Genomic DNA, 18842 nt, shown 5'->3' on the forward strand with positions numbered 1-18842 from the left:
GCACAAAATTGCAGAAACAGACATTTTTCACGGTTTCTGCCAAAAATGATCCCACAATCACACCTCCTGCCATGCACGTGTGCCATATCAGGAAGTGCAATTTTGGGATCGCACATCAGATCCCGTTGTGCATTTACTTTAACATCTGTCAGGGGCCCTAGTTACACCACTGCGGGCACTCTTCAGCAGGGTACGAATTACGGGGAAGCTTGGGGGAGCTGATCCCCCCATAAGAGACGAGAGCCCCCTGTAAGATTTGAATATCATAACCGGTGGGGTGTGTCTCCAGTTTTATTAGGGCATCGCGATGGGCAGTCCAATTTTTTTTTGCAGTGTCAAAGTGTAATTCAAACCCTGCTCCTCAGAAAATGCCAGCTCTTAGCCATCACTTGGTTTTTTGACTTTCAAAAAATAATAGAGCAATTCTTCCATTGCAAAGAGCTCAAAAAGACCACAACAGTCTGAGTGTTTTCTGGCCTGAATGGTTTCCTGTTTGAAATCTCTTGGTTTATCTTGTGAATCGGTGTTGGTGTTTGTACATTGTGCTTATATTGAGTGGCACCTCACAACACCCTTAAAGGCCCACCAGGGGGTCATAGCACCCTGGCTGAGAATCATGGGTTCACACACTTTACAGACATAGAGAGCAGGCCTTTGAATGCGGTTTTCAGAGAGAAAAAGGTGACTGAGCTGTGCTTTCATTCTCCCAGGTAACTTAGCTTAAATATCATTGTTGTTGTGGCTCTGCGTTCTGGTTACTCTGTTTTTGAGTATTATGACAGGGTTTTCTTTTTTCTTTCCTCCTTTATTCTCCTGCTTTCAGCATATCTTGCTCTTTCTTGGTCTTTCATGTTTAATTGCCCACACATCAATATAAATCAAAATATAAAATTAAAATGCCATTGCTGCTAGCAACCTGAGGCTGAGACTCCAAACGGAGTGTGTGTAATTTATTTTGCATTAAATTAAAAATCTTCCTACTCTAATAATATTATGGGCTATATTCATTTACTTTGAAATCAAGACTCATTATAGACCTGTGCAGACCTAGTCTGCTAGGGCTGCTGCTTGGTACTCGATACTTGCTGTGCCTCTATCCATGAAAATGTCTTGTTATTAGTTCCATTTCAGGTCATTAGAGAATCCTTCAATGTGACTACAAAACATTTTATACCTCAGTCAGTCACACATATCTATACAAAGTCCTTGCTATTTGAAAATGTCTTCCAAAAGAAATCCAAACCTTTAAATGTAGGAATAATCCTTCTGCAATTATTACAGGAAGCTGAAATTGTTTGAGGAAATAACTTCAGTGTCTTGTCCAAGCTGGCTTGTCTACCATTTGAGGAGCCTCTAATTACTGCCACACCATTTAAATTCAGGTCAGTCAGTTCTCATGTAAACTCTACTGCCCCCATACTCCTAAAGCAGTTGTTACTGCTGCGCCTATCTAATCGATTAGCCATCCCAAGTCGCACGTCTTCTATTTCAGAGAGTGCAAGATCCATTTTCCACAAATCTGACATACACTGACTCTTGCTCAGCTACAGATCTGTCAATGGAACTATCAGCAAGTGCAATAAGAACCCAGATTTCTCCAGGCTTTCTTTCCCAAGACACTTTCCTATGAGTCCTTGCAAAGATTTCTATAGGAATTTCCTGATGTGAGAGAGAGTCGAGGCCTAGACAAAAGGCACTTACATCTATGGAATCAGCATGTATACTTGTGTAACAAGACAGGCAACACTAATCCTTATAGTGGGGTAATTTTACCTTATCTGGTGTAGAATTATCTTGGAAAAAATATCAAAGGTAAAATTATACCAGTATCAGTTACACCAGGATAGGAATCATCTCTTTGCTTCCATCCTGAGGCATTGGTTTGCATAAGGAAAAGAATCTGTTCCTTGCTCTGCTACCCCTTACTAATGATCCATTATAATACTGTCAACTGCATGCATCTAGCCCATGATAAACGCTTGTCCATCCACTCCAAATCCTGAGGTAACTTATATGGGTGTACAAAACAGCTGTAAGTTACATGACTGAAAATGCATCATGTATCTGAGCCCTCAGTATATGTTGATCCAAAATGAAGGACATTTGTAGCTTTCTTCAAGCATTCCCACACCTGAACTTGTGTATTGTGACTGTGTAAGTACTACTAAACAAGATGGAAAATTTGGGATCTCTTTATTTTCAGACAGAAGGTAGGGCAGGGTGGCACTTTAGGGTGCATCGAGATGAGCGCGTACATATGCTTTGCAGTGCTTCAGAAGGCTGTTGAGGCACCACAAAATGCCTCAAATGACAGTGTACATCAAAAGGTTCCCTGCGCTGCTTATTTGCAGTAAAGAGTGAAAATTAAATACTGGGAAATCCCAGTATCTAAAATAAAATGTTCCAAAAAAAGTGACATGGTGCACATGGCTGCAGCGTGCATCAACTGAAACTGGAGCCAGCCAGAGCCATGCTCCGGGTCAGGCACTGTGCACCTGGATTACCACCACCGCAGCCCCAGGAGGCCCCCAGGACCCTGGGTAAGGCTAATGGGCCCAGCCCAGGTGGCTCCACCTGGGGCAATTTGCCGTGCACCATAGCATTCCTGTAGGAACATTTCCCAGGGACAAATACTAATGGCACAACTATGTGCTGCAGCTATTTGTCCATGGGGAAACACACGTGCATGCTCATCTGGATGCACCCTTAGGGACTAACTAGTTCAAACAGGCATGGAAGTTCATAGGCAACAGTCTACTTCATGAGATGCCATGAAGGGACTTGCAGAAAGAAAGGGTTTCCATTTTTCAGAGCAATTGAAGAACACAAGCATCTAATGGACAAAGTGTTGTGCAGTTCACATAAGCAGCACTATGGTCACATATATGCAGGGGAATCAAAAGGGCTGTCTTTATCAGAGGACTTACGGTTTGTACAAGCTACAAAAATTAGTTGTTTTTCTTGCATGCTTGGAAGCCAGTTTCTATCTTTATTTGGAATACTCAGCTGTGCTCTGTGCTTCATACTTATTTGGCCTTAGGATCTCCATCATAATATTAAACAGATTCAAGTCCCTTTAGATATTTCTCACCCTCTCCCCTCTCTGAAAACCAGTGGTTTGATGTATTCCAAACACCTTTCAATGTTTTTAAAAACAATCAAGCCTGGATGTACATCACTTTTATTTTAATATCTTTTTAAATTCCATGGGAGCAAATCAAAGAATGATTGGCAAATTAGATTGCCTCAGCCTTTCCAGCAACGGCTAAGTTTGCAATTTGCAAAAGCCGGTAATCAAGTATCCGAGACAGTACATTCCCTCTGCATGTCAACTTGTGTGAGGCAAATAATCAAGAGGTAGTTGCTTTTACTACAAAGCGAACCACCTTCTGTTAGCAAACTGAACTGTTACTGCCTTTAAATTGATTGAGGCCTTAGTCTGGAAGCTTTTTTCTCACTTTGTTAAAACCATATGAATTTCTGGCTGCTTGTATCTGCAGTTGTTTCTGCTGCTGATTGAAATTTGTAAAATTCTAAAACTTCTGGACAGTCTAGACTGGTTTGGGTGTTCATATACATTTATCATCCCCCTTCAAACACAGCACTAACAGACGATGTGGTCAAACCTAGGGTCAGGCACTATCTGCAATATAAATGCTATAACAATAATTAGCAGAGACAGCATTTTCCCATACTGATGGAAATGGATACATTTTCTAGTAAAAACATTCCTGAAAATACTACCCTGCCTTTTCATTAGCTATAGAACTGGTAGAAGAGACTTCAAAGAGAGACACTCAGTTCTCTCAAGTTTTCTTTTTCACTAACTCAAGTAAAAATATAGCTTGGAAGTATACTTGTCTCTTCCCACCTCTTTATTTCAATACATTGCATGCAAGTCTAGACCTAGCTGGGCCCAATACCTTCCCTAATATCTTATTCCAGGACTCAGCTTTTCACATTGTTCATCTTCTACTATCATCCCTGAAAGTCCACTGCTTTGCTTTAGTTCAGTCCTCCCCTCTGGCCACCCTTCCCTGCTGAATCTAATGTCATCCAACCTGTTCTTACTGTCAGGTTTCCTGTTGGCTGGACACTTTTACTTACTTTATGCTTACCTAGAGGTTTGTGAATGAGATTATACGTGTGGTTACCTGCAAGAGCAGGGCAACAAATTGATTACAGAGGTCCCTTTCAGTTGTATGTTCTTATTACTTTGGATTGTTCTACGTCTCTGACCACAGGCCGCTACTCCAGCTCAGAAACTGCACAAGTGGCAGGGGAGCCACAGAAAGCTTTCTGTTCCTCATCTCTGCTAGCCTTTCCCAGAGTAACCAGTTCTCTCTCAATGAGGTCTTTTTGAGGATTAGGTACAGGAGGTGGCTGAGAAAATGGAGCAGTATAGTCTTGTACTGACAGTCTGAAATGACAGTATGTCTACATGGCAATTAGAGGTGTGACTGCAGCATAAATAGACATGCCTGCACCATGCCAAATCTAGCTAGCATGGAAAATTATAGTAGTGAAGTAGTAGTGGCTTGGATTTCAGTGTGGGTTATGCTGGCCTGCTGGGTACGTGCTAGGGTTGTTAGCACTTGCTGTAGTTCACATGGCTGCATTTTCATTTACCCGTGCCAGCTAAATGAAAACTAGCATAGGCCTGTTCAGCTATGCTGGAATCACAGCTGCGAATGGGAAAGGTTGCCACCAAACTGAGCTCACTATTGCTACAACTGTTGGAGATGCCTGTCAGGAAATTCTTGCAAAAAAGGGGGGAAACCCTTGGGCACAACGGAGGGCAAGACAATTGTCTTCCTTAGCATGTGCATTGAGCTTTATCTGTAACAAGCAGTAGGAAGGTTGCCAAAGCTAGAGGACATTTATATATCCCAAATGTCACTAATCTACAATAAAGAACATTTTACTAAATGACAGCAGTAGGGCACCCAGACTGTGGGTGCTCGTAAAGCTTTTAAAAACCCATTAATAAATAAGCAAATATATTACTTTTTCCAGATTAAACCGAAGAACCCCATAAAAAAGCCCAACATGATGAGCACTCTGTATCCTTTGTTTCTATTGCTGACTCTGCCACTGACTCTATGTGTGTAGCCAAGACTGTAGGCAAGACAGTTCATCTAATTTTCGTCATCTTTTAATTAACAATAATATCTGGTTCCCTTGCAGAATGTTTGTGAGACTGCTCAGTCATGGTGGTAAACTACGGAAAGCAGCTCCAATGAATGATGATCTAGAAAGTGCTATTTTTATAGCTTTTAAAGTACAAAAAAGAACTTAAAAACAGTAGAGAGCCACATAGTTATTTTTTATGCACCGTGATTAAACAAACATATTTATGAACTAATTTTACCACATATGGGAAACTGAGATGAAAAACTGGCATTGCTGAGGGTAGTTATCTATTTAAACCTATCACATGGGACCACACAATTTATTGCGTTTCTGGATTGTTTGAATCTAGGATGATTGATTCTTAAGGGTTCTGGATTGCCATTTACAACAGAGCAGTATGTGGAGTCTGGAAAAAGACACTATCCATGGTATTGGAATCTGGCTTCTGAAGTTGAAAAAAAGATAAAATAATTTGTTGCTGGATGATCCTTCATTTAAAAATTTGAAAAGACTTTAAAAACTTAGTGTTACAACTGTATCCTGTGCAAGGCAGGAGATTATTATTACCTTTTTATTTTAAAAGAGGTACATTGAAGAAAAGAATGTCACACAGTGAATCTGTTATAGTTTTGCCAAGAGTACCCAAAAGAAATCTAATCTGTGGCTTTACTGTGTATAAAAAAATGATCTCTAAATGTGCATGAACAATCTTTTATGTAGTCACATTTTGGATGCACATAAAATATGTGTCTGTATAGCTTGAGGCATGCAGATCATGTATGGAATTGGATAGGCCCCCTTGAAAACATAGCACTTGGGGTGTGGACACATGGCAATTACTATGGTGCAATTTTACCTTGGGTTTTACTCTTTGGTAAATGTATTCCTAGTAAGGAGCAGAAACATGACCAGCTCTCCTAAGGTGACTGCCCACAGTAGGTAATATCAAAGCACTAAATTGTTGTATGGCCAAGAGCCACATTCAGCAAAAGGCTTTTCTGTGATGAATCAACTGGAGGAACAGACACATGACACACTATGAGTGCATCTACACATCGCCCCATGGTGATGTAGCAAAGTGCTGCATCGCTGTACAGCGCGCTACAGACACGTAGCGATCACATGGATCTATATGTGATCACCAGCTGTGTTGCTATAACAGTGTGCTCCCCGGTTGTAGTGTGCCGCTACAGTGATATAGCAGCAAAATCTAACTGTGCGCTGTGCTCATGGCACAGTAACCACCCATACTGCACCATGCTTTAGTACTTGCCAAAGGAAGTACTAAAGCACAGCTCCATAGCAATGTTGCTGTACGGTGTCATGTAGACACACCTTATATGTAGTAACTTTCCCAGGTAGTTGCTCTTCTGTTGCATTTTTCAAGAGGTAGCATTATCCTGGATTTACATGATTTACTATGTGTGGGGTTTGTGGCATATGTTGTGTGTTGCCCCAACATACAATATGTGATAAAGTCAGTTTACTACATGGAAAGCCTACTTGGTGTGTCACTCTTAGAAACTACAGTGGTAAGAAGCTAACAGACCAGACCACACACATTTTAAAACTTATTTTCAATTGTATACCATAGGGCTGAAAAGCTCGGCTTTGTTTATAGACATGGTAGAGCACTGAATCCAAAAACTGTGCTTAAAAGGTTGTAGTCAGTGGTAATTAATGTTTAAAGTGTCTGTATAAGCGTACACAACCAACCTACGTAAATGCAGATCCCCAAGAGATTTGTGATTAGTAGTTAGCCTTACTTCCTGCCTAATCTATTGGTACTTCCCAGATGTTGTAAATACCCCCATGTACTGCTAAGAATTATTCACAGTGGGAAGATTTCATTTCAGCAATCATTTTTCTAGCTGACATTTTAGAGCATAATAGCATGTTTGCACTTCCGAAGGAAGTTCTCCACACAACTAACTACATTTTGGCAGTTTTTTAACCCCCTCTTCCTGTTAACCACATCCACCCTAAGGCTGGAATCGTGATGACGAGGACAGAATAGAACACTGCAGGTCACCGCAGCTCCTTGCTCGGCAAGTGGTATTTACTGAGCGAGGTGATGTGAGCATCAGTTTCTGAGCACACTGAGCCAGAGAAACATAACATTGTCTACCACACAGCAAGGTGGGTTTTATGTAGCAGCACAGAACAACAGTGCTCAGCTTTTGTGCGAGCTGAATAGAATACAGCAGTAGTGCTCAACTTACGGCCCACAGACCAGATCTGGCCCCCAAAATGCCTGGATTCAGTCCTTGGCATAGGGGGATTGGCAGCAAGTGGCTCAGCCTGGAGTGTCATCTGCCCTGCCCTGCCCTGCACCATGTCGCTGATCCCCTCTGCAGCCCTCCCTGTTCTATTTTCTTTTTCTCTTCCCCTGCAGCCTTGCCTCTGACATTGGTAGCCACTTTCTTCCCCCACCTCTCTCCCTCCCTGCTCCACTACCAGAAGGGAGTGGTGGCCTGTGATGCAGCCAGGTCACAGGCACCCAAGCTGTCACTAAAAGCACTAAAAGGTTGAGGTCCACTGGAATACAGCTTTAATTCAAAAATAGGGTGGATCCATGGGTCAACACTACAGGAACTTGAGCTATCTTTCTCTTCTAGGACCTGCTGCACTCTCCCTTGTGGGATCTTCAGATGCATTGGGCTTGCTCACATATAGTAAGACTTCTAAAAGAAAACAAGTTTAAAAATTTCAGATACTTGGCTTTATGGGCTTCTGGGGCTGACATTTTGGGATCAGTTACTGTGAGTGTGATTCTATGCAGCTATTCTTGATACTTCATAAGGTTCAGGTTTTGCACTTTGAAATGCACAGCAGAATGCAAGTCTGAAGCTATTTAACTCTTATTAGAGCACTGAATTCTCATCCAGGGTTTCAACTGGTGAGATGAAGCCCAAATAAATATATCTCCTAACTCTCTTTTGATGGCCCAACAGATGATCTCATTTCATTCTCTGCTGCACTCCTTACTTTCCCTTTCTTTCACAAGTCTTAGATGTGACTCCTTTACCCTACTTCTAACAAAATCCCACTCTCCACGATATCTGAACGCCTTGGTTTCCTCGCTAGCCTTGCCTCACTCTAGTATCTGGCATGCTTTGTGCTCTTTCCATGTGGCCAGCAATCTCTTCCTCCTGCTGAGGTATGACACCTCTCCCTGTTTGCCACTCAGAGAGTGGGGCAGAAGCTGGTAGGAGAGGAAGCAGAGAATATACAGGGTGCAGTATAGCAGTGACTCCTTCCATCATACGTTTTTCCATCTGCCAGCTGTAAAATAAACCTCACTACACAAGCAGTACCACCTCGCAGACCCACTGAAATCAAGGGCACTGACCTTAAGGTCCTTTGCATATATGCATGACTTTTCCAGTGCCAGATCTCACAGGCTTGTGCATTTCTATATCAGTACAGTGACAGTCTGTTTCCATTTTCTAAATTGCTACCGGTGAGTCCAGTTCATGTGAGAGTGAGAGACAATTACCACTTGCATGAGGCAGGCAGTGTTTAGGCTGCAGCAGTACAACTTCCCTGCCTTGCTCTGCTAGAATCTTTCTGTCCTGCCCTATTGTTCTGCCCCTGAGCCTCTTTGAGATGAGAGTGGGATGTGAACAAACACTGCTATGGAGAATTTTTATATACAGAAAAGCATAAACAAAATGCTTAAGTATCAGGATGGTGAGACAGACTGACCCTTTTCTGGAAGTCAATGGCAAAACACTCATTCCTTCAATGGGGTGGAATCAGTCTACAGGTGTGTGACACGGGGCTGTCTCAGTCACAGTACTCCTTCCAAATTCATTGGTTTGGGAGCTGTAAATACAAGACAGCTGCAGAGCCCTAGAACTACAGAAGTGGAGTTCTCCTCTCCCTTTGCTCTCATTTTGAACGTCTTTCTGAACTTCATTCATCTCTTGGTCTCCATAGCCTGTTGCTGCCTAGAGCAAGAACCATGTTTGTTAAAAGTAGAGGCCAAAACATGCTCTGAAGTCATGTTTGTCCACGTGCCTGACTGTGCACACAGATGAGCACATAAATGCTCATCTCCTTGCACCATTGACCGATTTGTATATCAAAATCTGGGTATGGGTGCTTATGCCTGTTCCAAAACAGTCTAAAAGTTTTGTGTAATAGTGGGCCAAATCCTGAGGTGCTTACTCAGTGGTGACTCAGGCAAAACTTATGATATATCCCATTTTTAACAAACTGCGCCCATCAATAACCACAGTACATTGTACAAGAGTTCCTTACCAGGCTGAACATGTACAGCCCTTGACTCTTGTGTGACTGCACGCAGTCTAGAGTTGTAACACCAAAGCTACCTTTGTCAGTATATGATACCAGGAACTTTCACAACATGCATCTAGACCAAGTCTGCTGTAAGAGTTAATCCTTCCCGCACTTTTCCAACTAAAACTCAAGTAGCGTGGTGTGCTTCCTGCCCAGAATTCTTCAAGTGCTAGTTTCAAATCTCTGTTCTTTTACAACTGCGCACTACCACCTTTTCAGAGCTATTCCCAGAGTTCTGCAACTTCCCTGTATCTCCTTAACAAACTTAGCAGTTCCTTTAAAAGTTAATGAATCAAAAAAGTTGTGCTTTATGTGTTAATTCTCATGTCTCAATAGAGTCTTGCCAGAGAAATCTGGACTTGTTCAGTGAAAAGGAACAAGAGTCCTTTAGCTATTTCTGGAGATAAAAGCCTCGTAAAATATTCTGCAGATAATCAAGAGTTCAGCATTTCCTTATACAAGCTATTGTATTTAGCAGACTGTCTTAATAAAAAATGGCTACAATTCTTGCTTTTTTTTTAAATTTCCTTTGCAACACGCACAAAAGCAATAGCCCTCAAAGCAGACTTACATTCGGACATGAGATGGGAAACTTACGTTTATAAAAGCTATCTCTGCTTAAAGCAAGGAGATGTGCTGAGAAACAGGTTCAGTCTGACAACATTTTAAACATGGAGAGACAGATTTATCTGTCAAGTTCAGAAATATAAAACAGAAAACGAACACCAATACTACAGCATCACATTGAAACAAACCACAGTAATTAGATGCTTTGAAGTCAAGCCTATATGTTCTTTAGCTTTTTCATGAATTATTGATCCACCTTTCTCATTAAAACAGGCTGGCATGCTCTTGCCGAAAATGGACAAGTGACTACAACATTTATATAATCAAATATACTCTGCATCTGGTGATGAAAACACGTTTGTGTGTAGAATTTCCCTTCTGAATTAACATGTCTGCAAAACAGATTTACTAGCATTACCACATTCATTTTCTATTGTCTCTAGAACATTGCTCTTCTGTTGCATTATTGTGCAATCTGAAATTTTACACTGATCTTATAAAGCAAAATATTTTCGAGACTCTGTATCACCTATTAGACACTAGAATATTTCTTGCCTATAATGAGATGTAAATAAACTGTCTGACTTACCTTATTTTCTCCATTTCTGCCGCAGAGGCCTACAAGAAATCAAATAATAGGAGCAAGTGAATGAAGGAAAAGATTCACTCTGCAGATTTATGCATAGTTTAGGTTTTCCAAATGGTTTTCGACAAGTGTCTACAAAGCGACGGTAAGCGAACCCCACATCTGCATTAGCAGAAAATAACATTGACAGATTAACTCAGAAATAATGCAGCACGCTGCAGGAACACTGTATACCGAGGAGCCATGGGCAACAGAATGACTCAGTTGTAGCGCTGAGGCAGAAAATGAAAAAAAGCAAGTAACAGGTTAGTATGCCTATTGGATTTCACAGAAAAAGTTGAAATACAGTGCTGCCCTGTGCATCATGAGCACCATGGAAGCATTCTGCTGGTTGTAAAACTGAAGTGTCTGAATCTCATGGTAATTTGAGTTTAACTCATAATGTGTCACAGATTTTAACAGCTAGAATGGACGCAAGCATAGCATCCTCAGCAGGAGTTTTGGGTAATCAAATTAGTTTGTGCAAGTAATATGCTGTCTTTACAATTAGCAGCTCAGTTATTGTCTCCTTTTCATTAACACTTTCATTCCTGCTTACCAAGCTTTATTGTTTAGCACCAGGGTTTGAATTACAGGGGAGCTGGGGGGTAGAGGGGGAGGGGAGGGCTGACCCCCCCCTAAGAGACAAGAGCCCCCTGTAAGATTTGGAAATCATTACCTGGAAGGGGTCTCTGATTTTATTAGGGCATCATGATGGGCAGCCCATTTTTTTTTTGCAGACCCCCCCAAGAGTCAAAGTCTAATTTGAACCCTGTTTCGCACCATCAGATCTGTGATTCCTGTTTACCGTGGCTGTAGCATGGAACACCATTAACCCTTTGCTGTCTGCTTATCATAGTTATTGCAAAGAACTGCATTAACTCCTTGATTCCTGTTTCTTATAACTACCGCCCTGAATCTAAGATTTGATTCATGCTGACTACTCCAATAGAGTATAATTACATTAATTCCTTACCACATTTGCACTATAAATTCCTTTATGTCCTTTATTTCCTTTTATGATACTAGTAGCTTTGAATATTGTTAACCCTTCTCATGATCACTTGCTCATTCAACCTTCTCCCATGTAGCTGCTCTATGTCTGTTTTGCCTCCAGTTACTGTACTACTAGAACAGAACCTCATTGCCCCCCTTGGATCTTGTTTATTGTAAGTAGAAGAAGAAACCTCAGAGCAATTCAGTCCCTAGATTTTAAGATTAATTCCAGCCTGGCAAAATTTCACACTAAAAGCATTACCTATTAATCATTAGTGTTTTAAACAGTATGGATTAAAGCCTACAGTGGTATTAAATATCACATAGATACAATTTAAAGATTAATTTTATAGAAATGTAAATGTCACAATTAGGCAGCAGGATTTATATGTCAGATTGCCCAATAAAACATCCCAAATGGCAAATTCTTGGTTACTCATTATGTTACCTATTTTCCTTCTGTTCATTTACTTTAGATGTGCACAGTAGATGAAGTCATTCATCATGCCCATGTATGCATGATGATATCTAATGACACACATAAGGAATCATAGAGAATCCAGTGATTCATTCTTGTGAATATTACTTGGTACACAAGATGCCAGCAGTTGGAAAAGCTGTTTTTAGCTCCACAGTAATAGGTGTAGTGCATGTTATGCAGTCACAGCACGTTTTCTGAAAGCCCAGGGTTGTCAATGGTAAATCCTAGGTTTCTGAGATTTAAGAAATTACCTTGGGATCTAGGCTTGGTTTTCTTTAGTCATACCTTTATATTTCATTTATAATACTACCTTTTGCCTTTTGAATAAATGATACTTCATAGCAGTGGTATAAAATTGTAACTGATGGGGGGGTTTATGAGGTCTGGAATGGCATGGGGGGCAGGTCCTCTGAGATATCACTGGTTTTATCACTTGACTTCCCCTGCGGTTATCCTCAAAGACCCTGCCTAATGATGTTGCTCCCTCCAGTTAAGGAAGGGTGGACACAGCTCCCTTCTGAGCTATTCAGTGTGGCTGTGAGTGTGAACTGCAGGGGTCACTCAAGAAGATTGAATACCACATGGGACTTAGTTCATTGTTTCTATTATGCTGGTGGTTTCTAGTGGCACAGGGGGGGAAATGATTGAACTAGACACTTGTACAGTGCTTTGTTTTCTGCTGCATTTGCGGAATTGGGATGAGGGCAGTTTTGTATAATTGAAATGCAGGACTTCTAACCTCTTTTTTTCTGCCGGGCTATTGATCTAATGTTTGGAAGTGGGTGAGTCACTCAGAGGGCTGTGCAAATAACTTTTTATTTTTTTGTTTGACTGCTGAATCAAAAAATTAAAGAAGTTCTTTGATTCAACCAGTGGTTTTTATTTCAGCTTCTCTTTAAAGCAAAAACAAATAATAAACCCCAAAACAAAAAAAGCCCAAGCCCATTGTGCACCTCACTCTTTGTGAATCATAAGGTTTTTTCTGGGCAGGTGGTATAAGTGCTATTTTTACTTCTCTTGTTATATAATAGCATAGGTATTAGAGCACTTGTGCAGGATACAAGAGAACTGAGTTCAAGTCTCCCTTTTAATCAAGGGGATTTAAATCTATATCTCCTGCCTCCCAAGCAAAAGTCTTAGTCACCATGTAATACGATAACGTTAGGTATTCCTCAATGGGATGCTCTTGGGCCCTCCTGTAGATAATGTTCCACTTAGAAACAACAATGGAATCTAGGTATCTTACCACACGGATAAGTGTCCTAAGCACCCAGATAGATAGCCATTCTTCTGCTGTATCGCTAGTCCAGTATTTTATTATGAGCACCTCCATGTCTGAATGCCTATAGCATTGTGGGACTCTCTTGGGAGATAGGAGAAGGTGGGATCAAAGCCCTTTAAGCAAAAGGGGAGCTGAACCCAGGTCTCCCACAACCTGTATGAACGCTCTGACATCTGAACTGTTGAGTAAAGCTAAGTATAGACAGTCAAAAAGCCCAAGGCTGAATCAGTTCAGTCTTCACAGGTTAGTCTAAACTGTGTAGATTGAATTAATAAGCAAGTGAACAGACATTCACTTTGATTCCGGAAACACAGCCACAGGCCTGCAGTGGCTCAGGCCAGAAGCCAGCGGGATGCTAGAACACACCTCCCTGCTCCACCAGAGCAGACAGCGTGGTCTAAGGCTAGCCTACCCACTCTGTGAGGCAGGGGAGGGGGGTGGTTGTGGAGGTGCAAAGCATCCTGTGATGTTGGGGGACTGAGTTAACTTGAATCTCGAGGGGATCTGGCACAGAAGTTCAATGAGCTGATTTAACCTAAATCAGTTAAGTCTATCCAGGTTGATCTTAAACTGGTTTTGGTCATTTTGAAAGCAGTTTATGTGCATTGAACTTCTGTTGTGTTACAGATTTGAACCGGGTTCTAATTATTTATACTGGCTTATGTGTAATTTCTGTCTCTACCCTAAGACTTGTGGCAGAAGGACCATGAATGTACCCCAATTTTTTTTTTCTGGCCAAAACTTCTCAGTGACTTTGATCTAACTTCACATAATTTCCATCTGATTGAGATCACATTTTTTTTGGAAATACATTATTAAAAAAAAGATCACCCATCTGTTGTTATTTACATAGAGGGGTCTCAGGTTCCCTGTCTGTAAAATGGGGATAATTAGACCAAATAACTGTACTTTACAGAAGTGCCATTAGCACATAATCTGAGACTGTTTGTGATACATTCTGATATCCTCAGTTTGAAGGCAACAGAAGAAGTACCAAATATTTATTAGGCTAATTGCAAATTAGATTGTGAACTGCTGAAGCATTGTGTGCGCACAATATCAGGTGAGAACCACAGGGAGAATGCTGTTTGGTGACCTTTGGAGGCTACCACAATATTTCTGTTACAATTACCAGTATGAAAATGAAATGTAATTTAGATTAGAGGATTGCAATATTTTATACATATGTTCATAACTTCAATTATGAAGTTCAACAGAAGTGGAAAGGGATCTTGGAGTCCTAGTGGACTCCAAGATGAACATGAGTCATCAGTGTGATGAAGCCATCAGAAAAGCTAATGGCACTTTATCGTGCATCAGCAGATGCATGACGAACAGATCCAAGGAGGTGATACTTCCCCTCTATCGGGCACTGGTCAGACCGCAGTTGGAGTACTGCGTGCAGTTTTGGGCGCCACACTTCAAGAGAGATGTGGATAACCTGGAGAGGGTCCAGATAAGGGCCACTCGTATGGTTAAGGGCTTGCAGGCCAAGCCCTATGAGGAGAGACTGGGGCACCTGGGCCTCTTCAGCCTCCGCAAGAGAAGGTTGAGAGGCGACCTTTTGGTTGCCTATAAGTTCATCACGGGGGCACAGAAGGGAATTGGTGAGGTTTCATTTATCAAGGCGCCCCCGGGGGTTACAAGAAATAATGGCCACAAGCTAGCAGAGAGCAGATTTAGATTGGACATTAGGAAGAACTTCTTCACGGTTCGAGTGGCCAAGGTCTGGAACGGGCTCCCAAGGGAGGTGGTGCTCTCCCCTACCCTGGGGGTCTTCAAGAGGAGGTTAGATAGGCATCTAGCTGGGGTCATCTGAACCCAGCACTCTTTCCTGCCTATGCGGGGGGTTGGACTCGATGATCTATTGAAGTCCCTTCCGACCCTAGCATCTACGAAGCTATGAATTGGTTGGCAAGCTAGAACTGGTTGATTAGATACTGTCCACTAGGCATCTGATGGAGAAGACAATACAGTTTTTTTTGGGATCTGAATTGTTTATCTTGAAGATCCTGCATAGGTTTTAAGATGGTGATCTGAAACTGTAAAGCCTTAAATGGCCTGAGACTAGCCTTGCAGAATTTTTCCCTGAGGAAATTAAGTCACCAAAAATGCACCTGCATTCCATGAAAAATATCTCTCGTCTTTTGTTTGGCAGCTTTCTTGCTCTGCTTCCTGCCAGAACCTGAAAATCCCGCCCTGCAAAATAAAACAGGGAAGGTTGATTGAAAAATTTCTGTTTTATTTGATGTTGGCATTTTCAGTAGGGGAAAAAAATATACTTTCCGACTAGTTCTTGCTGCCACAGCTATAGTCAGTAGAAGTACTGATGTTAGATCCTCCTCTGTGAAACCTAGAGGGGATAGCTAGGAAGGCTCTGTCCATACGGATTCTTCTCCCTGGAATGTTTTCTTGCTCCTATTCTAAAATAGCCAATAGATTTCTGTTTTATTTATTTTTAAAAGTACCGTGTAAGGCTTTTACACTTCATGAGGCCCCAGAGGAAAAAAGGCTGAGGTATAAGTTGGTACTTGAGTGCTAGAAATGACTTATAAAACACTTCTTGGTAAGCTGACACAACAGCATCTTGATTTTTTGTAAAGGGCAGCGTGATAAGAGACTTATATGGGTCCTACTTGAAAGAATTTTATATGGTCTATCATGGCAGAGACAGTAGATATAAACATGATAAAAGCAACGTTTCATTTCCAGTAGCTTATACATCTACCAATTTGGCTTTTCATAAAAAGTTTATTTCCTTCAACTTTAGAATCGTGTTGTTTATTTAATGAAGGTAATGGGCAAGGTTTTCAATTTTTAAATAGTGTTGTTTGCAGTAGTTGGCTTTGCTTGAAGCACTTTCAAAATGGCAGGTGCAGCAGAAATCCAAGCTTGTCAGTGAGGTTTCAAAATATTTGGTGGGAGCAAATGTGAGACACATTATAGCTGATAGACAGAAATGACAGAATTTGCCATTTTAAAACATATATTTTAGATCAGTGCTTCAAAGACTGTAGAGTAGGTCAATTCGCTTATTCCAAATGGTTGGTGTTTGTGTCCTTTTCATTTTAATAAAAAGTTAGATTTAAAACAGAAAATTGGATTGACTCTGAAAGCTGAGATGTCATCTTGAGAAGCTTATTAGGGGGAAGCGGTGAAGTGGTTCATGTGAGATGAGTTCCCATGGGAACCATGGCTCCACAGTACTTTTAAAGTGAAAGTCATGTTCTCATGTTGTGAAAACAGCCATGTGATATAGTACTATATAGCACATCCAATAGCAATAAATGGTATTGAAGTGATTTGGCCCTAGTACATACAAACAACATGATATTTGTATTCCTTGCCTTTCCAAAAAAACCTTATAGTACCTTATCACATTTAAAATTAGGTAGTTTTTAGTTTTGGTCCTGGCTTTGAGTGGCCATTCCTCTTTAACTTAATTTAACCCATATTGGTTGTCCCATAGTGCACCACTTAGAGCTGGTTGGCCTTTTTTTGTTGAAACCTTTTTTTTTTTTTGAATGAATGAATTTTTTTTTGATGAAATCAGGAAATCCAATAAAACACTTTGTTTTTCTAGCAAACAGTGTAGACTTGTTTCTTTTTTTTTCATTTTAGACCTCTGTTTCTCCCCTTCCTACCTTCATTGTGTTTTTTGTAACAAAAAAGAAAAAAAAGAAACGGATGGAAGGAAGAAGGGAGATGGAGCACTAAAAATGTTTTCATTCAAAATTTAGAACAAAATTATATCAATTTGCTTATTTCAAAAAACACAACTATGTTTCAAGTACCATTGTTAAGTATCTTTCAGTTATTTATGTTCAAGTTGCTATTGTGACTGATAACTCTGACCTTTAGCAGTTTTATCTTTAGGTATTATATTTACCCTTTGTATAAAGGAAAATGCACATCTATTTAATCTAACCCTTGAAAGAGACTGATAGGAGAAAACTCTTAGTCACTGAATGGTTTAAAACTTGATGTTGTGATCAAGATATTTGGTCTTACAGTGGGAATGTCTAAAGCATGAATAATGGATCTGAAGTTTCTTTGGAGCTAGCAAGGGGAGGAAGGATGACCCAGTAGTGAAGAAGCTAACTTGTATAGGATTTAAACAAGCTTGTATACGAATTAAGTAAGACTGCATCATCACTCTACTCTTCTCAATATTTCTTACTTTGATGACAGATATGACCACCACAAGCTTCCAGTCAAAGTGAAGCTAAACTACTGAATGAATGGTAAACTGTGTAATCTCAGTTGAGTCTGAGCCAAAACCAAGACCAGCCTAACCTCAATCATCAAGCTCCAGTATGTTGATGATGCTGTAGTGTGTGCTCACTGAGAAGCAGATCTTCAGGCGGTTGCCAACGTCTTTTCAGAGGCAAGCAAGAAAATGGGACTGATGCTTAACATTCAGAAGACTAAGGTCCTCAATCAACAAGCTCTTAATGAGCAGTCCCCAGCTCTGCTAATAAAAATTTATGGTGAGACTCTGGAGAACATTGGGTATTTCCCATACCTTCGATGCCATCTGTCTCAGAAGTCTGACATCAACGAAGAAATCCAACATAGCCTTAAAAGTGCAAGTTCAGCCTTTGGATACCCGAGGAGAAATGGCTATTTGAAGATTGCAACAGCAGATCCAAAATCAAGCTCATGGTTTATTAAGCAGTCATGAACCTCATCTTACTGTATGGAGCTTAGACAGGGACAATGTGCAGGAGACACCTCAAGTTGCTGGAGAGGTACCATCAATGTTGCCTGTGGAAGACTTTTCAAATCCAGTAGGCAGACAGCTGCGCCAACATTAGCATCCTCTTGCAAGCAAACACCATGAGCATTGAGGTGATGATCATCCAACAACAACTTCACTGGGCCAGCCATGTCATCTAAATGTCCAACTCCAGACTCCCGAAGTAAGTTTGATTCTTCCAGCTCAGTCAAACTGTGCACTAAAGAGGAGGACAGAGAAAATGCTTCAAGGATGTCCTCAAGGCCAAACTGAAGAAATCCAATGTTGACCTCAACTCATGGTAGACTATCACACAGGACCACCCCAAATGGTGGAAGTCTGCTGCAAGGATCTCACTACTTTGAAACCTTACGACAACAGGAGATGGAAAAGCAGGAACAGCTGAAATAGTGTGTTGCAGACCAAATCAAGAATCCAGAACCACCCTCTTATAGGGAAACACATGCCTGAATTGCAAGAGTCTGTCAATCGCAGATCAGCCTCATCAGCTTTCTTCAGACCCACAGATAAAATAATCATAGAAGACAATCATCCTCAACTTCAAGGGATCGCTGATATATATATAGGATGGTTGGGATAGGAATGATTCTGCCTTAGACAGGGGGTTGGACTAGGTCACCTATGAAAGCCCCTTCCAGCCCTACTTCTCTATGATTCTAAGTTGCTTAGGGCACTTATACACAAGCGCAGAGGC

The 18842-nt window shown here is 41.0% G+C and overlaps 1 protein-coding gene across 5 annotated transcripts in view; it reads right to left on the reverse strand.

The window, feature by feature from the left end:
* BEGAIN (brain enriched guanylate kinase associated) overlaps positions 1-18842 on the reverse strand; it is a 277663-nt gene that overhangs the window by 187977 nt on the left and 70844 nt on the right. For all 5 annotated transcript variants that reach the window (XM_019481582.2, XM_019481584.2, XM_059723228.1 and 2 more), the window contains exon 2: positions 10595-10623. In XM_019481582.2, coding sequence (XP_019337127.1) covers positions 10595-10608 — 14 coding nt within the window. In that variant the 5' untranslated portion in view covers positions 10609-10623. The remainder of the gene's footprint in view (positions 1-10594; positions 10624-18842) is intronic.

The sequence above is a fragment of the Alligator mississippiensis genome, chromosome 2 (genome assembly GCF_030867095.1).
Source record: "Alligator mississippiensis isolate rAllMis1 chromosome 2, rAllMis1, whole genome shotgun sequence".
NCBI lineage: Eukaryota > Metazoa > Chordata > Crocodylia > Alligatoridae > Alligator > Alligator mississippiensis.